Genomic DNA, 13,226 nt, shown 5'->3' with positions numbered 1-13,226 from the left:
CTCAGGTCATGATCTCACAGCTAGTGAGTTTGAGTCCTGCATCGGGCTCTGTGCTGACAGCTCTGAGCCTGGAGTCTGCTATGGATTCTATGTCTCCCCTTCTCTCTGACCCCATCTCACTCGTGCTCTATCTCTCTCTCTCAAAAATAAATAAACATTAAAAAAAAAAAAAAAAGAATTGGCATCCATGATGATGGTGAGGGACGCTGGAGCATATCATGGCATCAGAACATTCACCTGACAGCAAAGTCCTATCAATAAACATTCCTAAACAGGGAAGTCATGATCAGACCTGCCTATTTGCAAGATCACCCTAGATAATGTGGAACGGACTGAAAGGAACAAAACCAGACAGAGCTGATAGGAAGTTACAGTAGTCATGGGAGAAATGTTGGTGGCTTTCAGCAGCAGTAGCGATAAAGGGAAGATTAAATAGGGTTGAGAGTCACAATGACGGATCCCGGTTGGACATACAAGGTTAACACAAGGCAGGGGCAATGATTAAAAAGTCCAGGAATGTGGCCCAGGCAACTTAGTGATCAGTTATGCCCTCCATGATGGCAGCAGACACAAAGGAAGGGAGAAACCATAACTTCATAGGAGAGTCAGAGGCTGACCATATGAGAGGGGGTGATTTTGATGGAGGGTGGTTCCTAGACACAGGAAGTGACCAGATCTAGAGCACAGGTGGAGGGATTAGTGCAAGACAGGAGTTGAGAATCTCCCAGTGTGACAGGAGGGTATCTATGTAGATACAGGGCCAGGTGAGGCACCAAAGCTGAGGACTTGGATGAGGAGGAAGAGGAAGACGATGATGATAATCATTTCCATGAAGTAAGCATAACACCATCAGAGTAAAGGATAGGAGGTTTGAAGACAGTAGACTAAACACTGCAGAGCATGGTAAAGGAAGCTGACCAGGAATAAACTAATGGGCAGCACAGAGAATTAAGATGATCTTGGAATGGCATTCTTCCCATGAGCATGTCATGAGTCTACTCAGAGAAAACCAATTACTTCCCACTGCCTAGAAAATAAAGTCCAAGACCTGAACCTGAAACTCCAAGCCCTCCAATTGAGGCCCCGACCCATCCTTCCAGGCCTTTGGCCCCCAGCTCCCTTCACTGACCCTCTCATCCAGCCACTAACTTGGACAAGTGCAGATCCTCTCTGGTCTCTCCCCTCAGCTTCCCCATACTGTGCTGCCAGCTCTTCCTGCTTTCTACTCAATTTTGGCACATTTCAATCTTACGGGCCCACTCAGAACTGTCCCCTGCCCCAGACTCCTCCAGCTTCTCTATTCTGAACTTCCATAAAATGCAACCTGTACCTTTCATGGGAAACTTACTATTTTATGTGTTGTGTTATAAACACAACACATTTAGACATGTTCATTCTTTCAGACTAAGTCTATAAGCTTCTTAAAAATAGGTATTTATGGGGCGCCTGGGTGGCTTGGTCGGTTAAGCGTCCGACTTCAGCTCAGGTCATGATCTCACGGTCCGTGGGTTCGAGCCCCGCGTCGGGCTCTGTGCTGACAGCTCAGAGCCTGGAGCCTGTTTCAGATTCTGTGTCTCCCTCTCTCTCTGCTCCTCCCCTGTTCATGCTCTCTCTCTGTCTCAAAAATAAATAAACGTTAAAAAAAAAAAATTAAAAAAAAATAGGTATTTATTCATCAATGATTTCTGAGTGTCTACTATGGCGCCAGGCACTGTGGGGCCACCACCGTGAATATGAAGGCTGGAGTACTTGCTCCCATGGCCCCTACTCTCTAAGGTCCATGATCAGAGAGAAACAGAGAAAGTGAATACAGTAATTCCAGAGACGGGGCACCTGGGTGGCTCAGTTGGTTAAGCATCTGACTTTGGCTCAGGTCATGATCTCGCGGTTTGTGAGTTCGAGCCCCGCATCGGGCTCTGTGCTGACAGCTCAGAGCCTGGAGCCTGCTTCGGATTCTGTGTCTCCCTCTCTCTCTGCCCCTCCCCTGCTCATGCTCTGTCTCTCTCTGTCTCTCAATAATAAATAAGCGTTAAAAAAAAAAATAATTCCAGAGACTAATGAATGCCCGAAAAAAACAAAAACAGGATGAAGTCAGAGTCTATAAAAAGCATCATGGAAGTGACACTTGAGGTGAGATCTAAATGATACAAGATGGCAGCTGTGTAATGATCTGGGTACAAGCACATCATGCAGAAGGACCAGCAAGTGCAAAGATCTAAGCAAGAAGGCACTCAGCACTCCAGACAGTCACAAGGGCCTGTGCCACCGAGGCTGGGCATGCAAGGGCAGGGTGGAGCAAGCCCTGGCTGATGTAGGCAGCCATGGGAAGCTCCAGGAGGAGCCTGTACTGCATTCCGGGTCCAAGAGGAAGCCACTGAGGTCTTTCAGCAGGGACGTGATGAGGCTCAAGTTTATAAAGGTCACTCTGGATGCCAACAGGGAAAGGTCTGAAGGCTCCAAGAGGAGATACAGGGAGACATATGCTTAACTGTGTTTAAAAAAACAACAGAGGTTTCAAACAAATGGATATGTTGCATGGGTTTTTCTATCCTTACGGAATGAGAGGTTTGGTAATGGAATTTTCCTGACCCTGTGGATTCTCTCCTCTTAGTGCCCAGCTTGGCTCTCTACAGATAGTAGACAGTCAACTATTACTCCTCTTCCCTCCTCTGAAATCCTTGGTTGGGAAGAGTGATTCTCTTTTCAAAAACGCTGGGTCACTTTCTTAGTAGAAGTTCAATCTATCCAACTAGAGGCACTTGGGTGGGGCACAGTGAGAAGCACTCCACTATGGCGGCTACGACAAGCATGCATAAGTACACGACCTCGGCTTCTATCACACTGCTCAGGGAAGAGAGCTAGAAGTTCATTCTAGGTTGACCCATTAAACACGGTCAAAGGAAACGCAATTCCCTTGGAGTACAAATATATAATACATAAGCCACAGTTATATAGAGTAGGGACTTGAAATATAGCAGAGTCCTACTATCCAATCATAACATGGAGTTCAGTATATTATTGGTCAAGTCACAGGCTACAAAGCAGAGAAATTACTAAAAACTGGGCATGAAATGATTTAGCCTATAATCAAGTATTAATCTCATATCCTAATACCCATATTATAATAGGATTTTTCTGAAGTTACTTATTAAGCCAAATCACCTGCCAAGCCTTTCGCTCGATTTCAAACATCACAAAGTAGTAATGACACTTCAAGCAATATAGTTTTCTGCATTTTTATGGTCTGAAACTAAATATGTTTAGAAATCTTATAAAAATGTATATGTATAATTTGCAAACAGCAAAAATAAAGCCTCCATAAGGAAGCTTGATTTATTGGAATTACTTCTATCTGCCCACACTTTGCTTCTAACTCTATTTATATAAAGAGATTAGCCATGTTACCACAACAGGAGAAGGCCCAGCTCCAATCAGTTTTAGCAACGTAAGGGGGCTAATCCAACGGAAAAAATTCACGGCACTAGAATTGGGAACCACAGCCTTCCACTTTCCGAACTATCAAAACTACCTCTGCCTGAGGTCACTGTCTTGCCTTAAGCACTGGGTAACCAGAAAAAAGCAAAAAGGAGGCTAAAAGTAGTGGGGGAGAAAGGGCAGGAAGAGTCTCCGACAGAGAGGCACAAAAACCACCCCAAATGGTCCCATGTATATGAGAAGAGAGCTTATAAAGTAGATGACCTTTTATTATAAAATGGATATGGCTGGCTAAACTATAGAAAAAGGGGGCCAATTTAAAAATGTCACCATCACACTCAACATGTATCTCCCAGCTGCCACCAGGCAGTGTCTGTGTCCCCATAATGACCAAACACAGGACAGCACGTGTACAGCTGGAGAGACCCCAGCGGGCCGCGGTGCATAGTACGTGCTGCAGAGTGCTGGGGCGTGAGGCCAGGAAGGCTTGTATTCCTGGAATTAGCATTTCCCGCCTCAGCCAAAGCCAAAACATCCATTAGCGGCAGTTTTGACCATCCAGTCCCCCTCCCCATCCCCTGCCGTTGGTCGTCAAACCTAATGGCCTTCCTTCTATAAAGTTCTAGTACGCCCTTCCATCCTCTTCAGTCCCTTGAATAAAGGACAAAAGCTGTAGAGTATACAAGCTTGACACCCAGTTTATCCTTCCTTCTACTTCATTTAATCTGATTCTTAATAGTGATTTCTAAATACCAAAATTCAGATAAGTAAAGAGTTATTCTGAATAGCCTCATTTAGGGGCGCCTGGCTGGCTCAGTCAGTAGACCGTGCGACTCTTGATCTTAGGGTCGTGAGTTCGAGCCCCACATTGGCACAGAGCCTCCTTAAAATAAATAAATAGTCTCATTTAAATTGCCCACGGGGTTGTATGATAGAAGACAAAGAAAATATGAAAGAAATAGCTGTCATCCAAAAAGAATTAAAAAGAAAAACCCCAGAAGGCAAAAATAGGCCTTATAGAGCTTTCTATGTCTCAATAGCAATGGTGTTCTCATTTTTCAAATGTGTATAAGAAGAAACACTAAACATCTACTGGTTGTTTAAACATACATGACCTAAATATTAGTGTTAACACTTATGCTTATACAAATACTTACAAATCTAGAGGAGTTGTCATTCCTTACAGTCTTGGCATTTCCAAAAGCTAGTAAGAAAGAAACAGATGCGTGGGTAAAATTGACAGAAAAATAATTTCAAGCAGCAGTTTAAAGCGAATGGAATATTTGACAGCTATAAATCCTAGAAAATACAACTTGTAGCCATGACATTTCCGTCCAAACTTCCCATAGAAACATACTTAACAGAAGTCTTAAGAAGTTGCTAACGCGTCAAAAAAAAAAAAAAAAAAAGATTCAAAAAAAAGAAGTTGTTATATCTACCATCTCTTATCATAAGTTCACAGAAAAAAGAGAGTCATTCCTCTGATTCATGGAATTTTTTCAAATCTTACTATAACCGTAATCCTGTATAATTCAATACCTTTACCGCTTTGAGAGCAGTCAATTGAGTGGCTGGCAAAAATGGCTTGTATTCTCTTCCACTATTTTCATCGGTGAATAAGGTTATTTCAGAGACATCTACGTAATATTATCAAAGGTTCTGGGGAACTTGATGAGGTTCCCAGATGGAAAAAAGCACAACAAACTTGAATTTTCATTAATTTTAAAACAAATCTATTTCAATGTGATTACATATATAACTGTGAAACACAGAAAGAGTAAGAGATTTGGAAACTAACATCATTTCCAATAGGCTAAAAATGCTACATAGTTTCATTAGTCCACATCCATCAGACCTAAGTAAAACTTTCCAGAAAAGAAAAAACACCAAACTGGCCCATAACGCAGAATCCAAGTCTGTTCCAACATTAGCTGCTGTGTGGAGCCCAACCTCCCATAGGGGTCCCTTTTAAGAAAATGAAGGCACATAAGTGTAAGAACCACAGGCTGATGCCGCTCAGGCACAGAATGATCCTGTTCAATACCTCTGGCTCATAGTGTCATAAGGAGAAAGGGGTGTTTCACCAAGCTTGTGCACAAGGGAGGGGCAAATTAATCTGAGGATGACATGGGATAAATATAAGGTGTAAGAGCAGAGGGATCCCACTTTGATGCTCTGGAAGCCCAGCAGTGTACCTCAAACCTCAACGTGCAAACAGGCACCTGCGGATTCTGTTAAATGGGCCTGGAGGTAGGCATGAAATTCTGCATTTCTACCATTACTACCCCCACTCCCACCCCCCACCCCCAGGCTATTACTAGGATCCATGGGCCCACTGCAGCTAGCAAGGACTGAAGAGCACACAGTGAGATGGCAACCGAAACAAATCTTTGGATTAAGAGGCCAGGCATCAAATCCCTGGAAACCCCCCCATAAGTGCATTAAATTAAAGGGAGGGAAGAAAAGAGTAACAAGAGCTCAAATGATTACTAAGAGTTAAAAGCTGATCCAAGTTTTGAAAGCAGTCACATGATCTAGGTGCAGACCTGTGTTTAAGGTTGAAGTTCATTTGGGGGCGCCTGGGTGGCTCAGTCAGTTAAGCGTCCGACTTCAGCTTGGATCATGATCTCACGATTCACAAGTTCGAGCTCTGCATCAGCTCTATGTTGACAGCCCGGAGCCTGCTTCGGATTCTTTGTCTCCCTCTCTCTCTCTCTCTGCCCCTCCCCCACTCATTCTGGCGCTCTCTCTCTCTCAAAAATAAACATTTAAAAAAATAATAAAGTCGAAGTTCACTTGGGATATTCAGTAACCAAACCTGATGAGTTCTATTTCATGTTAGCTGGCTTTTTCAGGTTTTTGATTTTTTAAAAATAGTTGGTTCCTGCTCACTTAAGACAAAATGTACAAAGTCAACACAGGGAAAGTTCTATGTATCAGAGATTCTGCTTGGGGCGGGAACCGCCTGGCAGGTCCCAGATGCCAAGTTCTCTCTTCAGTAGAAAATAAGCTGAGATGCTCTACTGAGCGGGGAAACCTGCACACAGGAAATACTCCAAAGAGGATGCTAACTGAAGAGAATCGCATCATTATCCATGTCTACCACCAGCTGAGAGGCATTCATAAATGCAACCTTGAAAATGCAGAGCGCTGCTCTAGTTGTCATGAAGACCATGACATCGTTCATGTTTGCACAGGCTGGTCTTCCTGGTGGGTGTGAACATGTAGGCCTGCCAACTTAACTAACTTGCATAGCCCAAAGTCCAACTTGAGATGCTGATGTATAAAGGACAGTTTATTGTGGTCTGAAGGTCAAGGGCAAGTGAAGGAATTGCTTCAAAAAAACTTTATTCAGGGCGCCATTTGCACACCATAAAACCATCTTTTCATCAAACAAATCTGAGCTGCACACACAGCGCTAAACACTAAGGTCTTTTATTGTGAGCCACAGGATCAAAAACAAGTGTTTCATTATAGAACACTTGAGACACATTCCTCAATTGTTTTTTTAAGTTCATTGTTTGAAATGTTCATTTACAGTAGCAGTTCCAGTTAAAAAGTAAAGCATTCCCATAAAAGATAATACATGCCCACAGCAGACATTTCTTCCATTTCCTGCGCTGGGGCCTAGTTCCAAATACCATCAAATAAAGGGTCAGATTCTAATCACAGATGCAAGCTAGAGCATTCCACAGTGCTTCTCCTTTATATCACAGCATTCTTAAAGTAAACAAATACAGAAATACATGTATATCACTCTCACTTAAAAGCAAAAGACAAAGTAAACAGAAAGCCAAATAAAATGAAGATAACAGCACTTTCTATAATAGCTTCTTTATTCATTAAGGTACTGACGAGGAAGAAAGGTCAGTGACAATGGAATAGATGTTTCAGCCTTTGCTTTTCACAGGCTAAAGCATTTTCAGTAGTCTTATTTCACTTTCTGCAGGGATAAAGATGCCTGGTATCTCCTTGGAATAAAGCAGGAAGGAGAGGCTGGGTCTAGGAAATAAAGACAACAGGCAAGGTTCTGTCCCTCCACTCTGGGGAGGGGGTATCCGACTCACCCCAAAGCAGCTCTGCTTTAATCCCTGTTAAGCCTTGACCCTCCATGACTTTGAACAAAGAGTCGAGCCAACCTACTCTTCTAGACCAAAGATTTTAACCAGGCATGGTTCTGACCCTTCCCTGCCAGGTGACATTTGGTAATGTCTGGAGACATTTTCAATGGCAATGACTGGGGGCAGAGGTGATCCTGGCACCTAGTGGGTAGAGGCCAGGGATGCGGCTAAACGTCTTCCAGTGAATGCACAGGATAGCATTCCGTAGTAGAGACTGATCCAGTCCCAAATGAGGCTGAGAAACAACCCATTCTATCCCAAAAACTGTATTAAGTGATAACAAAGACATGCTTACAATATAAAGCAACATTAAGGGCTTGCCATCAATAGGGAAAGACTGATTTATTGTTTCCAAAGCAAAGAATGGTTTATACCTATGTTTTATGCCAACTTCCATGGCATTAGGGGCTCACCTCTGGCTTTTTCTGATGGTTGCATGAGCTAAATGTATGTATATTTTTATGTTGAAGCCCTAACCCTCAATGTGAATGTATTTGGAGCTGGGGCCTTTGGAAAGTATTTAGGGTTAGATGAGGTCAAGAGCCAGCCAGGGTCCCTGCCCCCAACCGCCACACACAAGGAAAAGGTTATGTGAGCACAGAACAAGATGGTGGCCACCTGTAAGCCAAGTGGCCTACTTTGCCAGCACCTTGATCTTGGACTTCTGAGCTTCCTGAAGTCCAGAAATAAATTCCTGTCATTTAAGCCACCCAGCCTTTGGTATTTTGTTATGGCAGCCCAACCTGACTAACACAGATGGCCAACCATAGAATCTGAACTCTAAAGTCAGGTTTAGACTTTCTGTGACCCTCAAAAAAAACTATTCTTTAGCTGTTTCTCTGGCACAGTCTTTCTAACAAAAGAAACAAGCATTCATGTATGCTATCCTGAATGATAAAATAGCACTGTGCTCACGCTGCTCTTTTTCACCAAGTTTTTCCTAGCCATCAAATCAAATGCAAACATCAGTTGATTATTTTTAGGCAAAGTCAAAGTGAGTCAAATAAAAATTGAAACGGAAAAAAGTGACTGTAAGTGGAAAAGCTCCTTTGGGATGAGTGAACGGTTTCCTCCTGGAAGCACCTGAAGGCAAGAGTTCTTAGGACACAGCTCACTTGCTTGGCAGGTCAGGGCCTGAATGTCTTCCTTCCTCTTCCCCTGCAGCCCACCTCCCAGCCCACCAGGTACCTGAAGGGCCCTGCAGGCTGGATCTACTGTTCAAGTCACACTGACCCAGTGTACACAGGAAATCCTACCTTCCAGGACTGGATTGGACTGTAAAAGCTGTTCTTTGACTTGGTTCACTTCTGCTCCTTTTCCACAAACTGCTGCTACGTAGGACATAACAAGCTTGCTGGCCTCTGCGAATGAAACAAACCATATTTGTAAATTAAGCAGAAATCTGTAAAAAAAATTTTTGGAGGAAGGAAATTGGGGGTAGAAGACCCACTAATAATGTGTCAGAATGTCTTTATACCTGGAAGTAAATAATGTTTTGGAAATATTTTAAAATATGGGTGCTTTTCACCGGTCAGAAGGACTAAAATTAATAACACAGGAAACAACAGGTGCTGGCGAGGATGCGGAGAAAGGAACCCTCTTACACTGTCAGTGGGAATGCAAACTGGTGCAGCCACTCTGGAAAACAGTATGGAGGTTCCTCAAAAAGATAAAAATAGAACTATCCTATGATCCAACTGCACTACTAGGAATTTACGCAAAGGATATAAAAATATTGATTCGGAGGGATACAGGAACCCTGACGTTTACAGCAAATATCAACAAGAGCCAAATTATGGAAAGAGCCCAAATGTCCATTAACTGATGAATGAATATACATTCAGCTATAAAAAAGAATGAGATCTTGCCATCTGCAACAACATGGATGGAGCTAGAGAGTATAATGCTAAGTGAAATAAGTCAGAGAATGACAAACACCACATGATTTCACTCATATGTGGAATTTAAGAAACAAAGCAAATGATCATAGGGGGAAATAAGAGAGAGGAAAACCAAGAAACAGACTTTTAACTATAGATAAAAAAATGTTGGTTACCAGAGGGGAGGCTGGGGGATGGGTAAAATGGGTGATGGGGATTAAGGAGGGCACATGCTGTGATGAGCACGGGGTATTGTATGGAAATGCTGAATCCTTGTACTGTACTCCTGAAACTAACATTACACTGTATGTTAACACTGATTTTAAATAAAAACAAAAAATGTAAAAACTAAAAAATAATAAAACATCTGTGCTTTCTATTCAATGACATGTCATTGATTCAGATATAATAGGAACTGTGCTTAAAGGTTATCACCAGGAAGAAGAAAATTTTGCTGAGTAATACAGCCAACAACATGTCAGAACTATCTTCTCAAAGCAATCATTTATACACGATGACTCTATCATACACAGTAATTCAACTCAAAAATAACTTGGTAGCTTTACAAAAGTATTTTTTTTTAACGTTTATTTATTTTTGAGAGAAAGAGAGCATGAAGGGGAGAGGGACAGAGAGAGAGGGAGACACAGAATCAGAAGCAGGCTCCAGGCTCTGAGGTGTCAGCACAGAGCCCGATGTGGGGCTCAAATTCATGAGCTGTGAGATCATGACCTGAGCTGAAGTCGGACGCTCAACCAACTGAGCCACCCAGGCGCCCCACAAAAGTATTTTCAAAGTTTAAAAGAACTGTTCTCCCCCAAAATATTTCCAAATCCGACTGGTCTGCTCACAACTAGACTAAATTAATGACTCTTCAACTCGGTTAAAACACTAACCAGCTAGGGGCGCCTGGATGGCTCAGTTCATTAAGAGTCCGACTCTTGGTTTCAGCTCAGGTCAGGATCTCGCAGTTCATGGGATCAAGCCCCGTGTCAGGCTCTGCACTGACAGTGTGGAGACTACTTAGGATTCTCTCTCTGCCCCTCTCCCATTCATGCTCCCTCTCTCCCTTAAAAATAAATAAATAAGCATTAAAAAACAAAAACCCTAAGCAGCTAATGTAAGGATTTGATAACAAGAAAGATAGCTTTTTCAGGGCACAGTTGTATTCATAGATTTCACTCGTAACTCTGAAAGGTAAACCGCTAAAAGAAGCTGGCTACCTGAGGCACACGAAGGTTTCTTAGCTCAAAGGAGGACAAGATTTGTTTTCGGTGATTTTATTCTTTGGTGTCTACCTATCAGCCTGTGGGCCCTCCCAGCATCTGCCTCCCAGAACCTGATCTTTTAATACTGTGTGCCAAGGAACATTAATAGATATTCAGGGGAAATGAGGTCCAAAGTCAACTGAATTTAGAGTCACAGTGAATTAGAGGAAGTGAAATGGGTTTCTTTTTAAAGGGTTTATCAGAGGATCATGTGCATTGTGGAATTCTGGAGAAGGATCTTGAATGCTACGTTTTCCAAACTGGTTTACCATGGAATCTGTTTCTCACTGAGCTGTCCTCATTCTGATTTTCCATACCAAGGTCTGGGAACAGCTCAACTATTAATTGTCAGCAGAATTCAACACACACCCTCATTTGGGCAGTTGAGGTTAGAAGACCAGTCGCCCAAATCTTGCTTTCTCTGAAGTCTGTGCACTGGTGCCACTGTCCAAGAGCAGGAAGCCTTCCTCAGGTGTGAGTGACAATACCTGTGCCCTCAGGTGTGTAAGGGGGCAAATGTCAACACTGTCATTTCTCACACTATGACAGGCAGGTGGCTTCCAGTCCCACTCCCCACCACGAGGTAATAAATGAACAAGTGGAATGCCACCTTGGGCACATTGCCAACACTTGCTTTAGGGTTTTAGAGCAACCCAAAAGCACTGACTAACAGAGCCACTGAGCACGAAGAATCTACGCAGATCACACAAAGCTCTCAAGGCCTAAGGTGACTGCTCACGGAGTACGAGCAAGTAGGGTTGTAGGAAAGTTAAAGGATCTCGTGGAGCCCTGAGAAATGACATGGGAGGCTGGGGACTTCTGCGATGGTCGGAGTTAAGTCTTCCTCCAATTTGCTTTCTGGGTAAAGAAAATGGGTCCAAATAGATTCTCCACTGGTCTGTGATGACTGATTTCTGTTGTCTCCTTTTAGGGACTGTAACCAAGAAACGCCAGTCTCTTCATCTTTGCGATTACCTTCCTCCAAAGGGCAGGGTGCCTTCCTTCACACACTGTCCACTGTGTAAAGTTCCCAAACCACATTTCCCACTGTTCTCGGGGTTTAAGTCTCTAAAAGCTGGGGAATTATACATGGACAATGGGTTTATATGTTATCACATGTCCTCTGACTTCTGGTGCCACAATTCCCTCTGCCCATCAGTCCAAACTAGAACTCTTTTTCTGGTCCCATCAGGGGATTTTCTTTCTAGACTCTCTGGCTTTCAAGTTCAAGTGACACTGCCCTCCCAATATATTCCTGACATCCGGTGCCGACAGGTCTCCAACTCGGGGCCACCTCTCCTGAATTGCCCACGTCCCAGCTCTGTACCGGCCTCTGAAGCAACTCACCTCCAGGCTTGCTTTCTCATCATTCTGCTTTCTCAGTGTTACCTTCATTCCCCATACTCACCTACACCCTCACATAGGTTACTATATTCTTTCTTGGCAAGAATTTCTGGCCTTTCGACTTAGTATACTATTAGAAGACTAAAAACATTCACAGGCACAAAACCTGTCTCAGATAGTGGCAACTACACTTAGACACACACACATACATAAACATATTTTAGGTGAAAAGGTAAGTTTCCTTTTAGGTAAACTGACAATAAATATCAGAAGTCAGGCTAAGCTGTTTTGCTTATTCCAATGATTATGGACCTCACTGCAGCCAAACCTCAAACTTCAGATACATGACCACACCAAATTCTCTAGAAATCCTGTTCTGGTCCAGGATGGACTCTAAGGAACAAAATGCTGGATGGGGAGGGGAGGGTGGGAATCAACCAAGAATCAAATCTGTCTGGTGGCTGTTGTAATTGACTTGGCCTCTCAGAGAATTTTTAACGGCTAGTATGAAACAGAATCAAGTTTTCTCAGAGTCAAATCTGTTAAAAAACGGTACAAGATGTAGATCTTTCGGAATCTGAATTGGACTTACATTACCTAGCTGTTGAATTGCATATAAACTCACAATATCTACTGAGATACAAAGATGAGTTAACTTCACTGAAATTAGGAATTACCTTTACTGACTCTATGTAAGTAATTCAAATACAATTTTTAAATACTGTTCAAAGATACTTATTCCTAAATTGTTAAAAAAAGTTTGTACATTCAATTCTTCACTATCTTCAGGAAATCTAATACTGGGCTTATTTTAATAATTCATTTCTGGAAGCCAGGATTAAGAGTAGTTTTCTTTAAACAGTCTCATGATCTCACAGAGACAACACTTATAATTTCTTTTCCTGACATAATACTTGCTCTTTAACTTAAGTAGTTCATGAGCTACTCACTACTTTAGAGAATTAAGTAGAACAGTAGGGAGAAGTTGCAAGCTCCAACATCATTTAGAAGACTGTTCTCATAATATTTCACCATGCTGGAAACAGGAAATAAGAGTCATCTCATGAAGCTTTCTGCTTCATTTCCCTTTGGCCCCTCTGTGCTAAAGTTCAAATAAATTTATATCTTCATTCACGTATTTAGATATTTATCTAAATCAAAACTTGCTGCAATAGCCT

The 13,226-nt window shown here is 42.5% G+C and overlaps 1 protein-coding gene across 4 annotated transcripts in view; it reads right to left on the bottom strand.

Annotated features, from left to right (window-relative positions):
- MYO1B (myosin IB) overlaps nt 1-13,226 on the bottom strand; it is a 187,585-nt gene that overhangs the window by 75,605 nt on the left and 98,754 nt on the right. For all 4 annotated transcript variants that reach the window (XM_042994938.1, XM_042994939.1, XM_042994940.1 and 1 more), the window contains exons 5-6: nt 8,813-8,917; nt 4,593-4,639 (exon numbers count right to left, since the gene is read on the bottom strand). In XM_042994938.1, the coding sequence (XP_042850872.1) occupies nt 4,593-4,639; nt 8,813-8,917 (152 nt within the window). The remainder of the gene's footprint in view (nt 1-4,592; nt 4,640-8,812; nt 8,918-13,226) is intronic.

This window comes from Panthera tigris, chromosome C1 (assembly GCF_018350195.1).
Source record: "Panthera tigris isolate Pti1 chromosome C1, P.tigris_Pti1_mat1.1, whole genome shotgun sequence".
NCBI lineage: Eukaryota > Metazoa > Chordata > Mammalia > Carnivora > Felidae > Panthera > Panthera tigris.
Note: the sequence above shows the minus strand (reverse complement) of the source record. Positions and strands in the feature narration are given on the sequence as shown.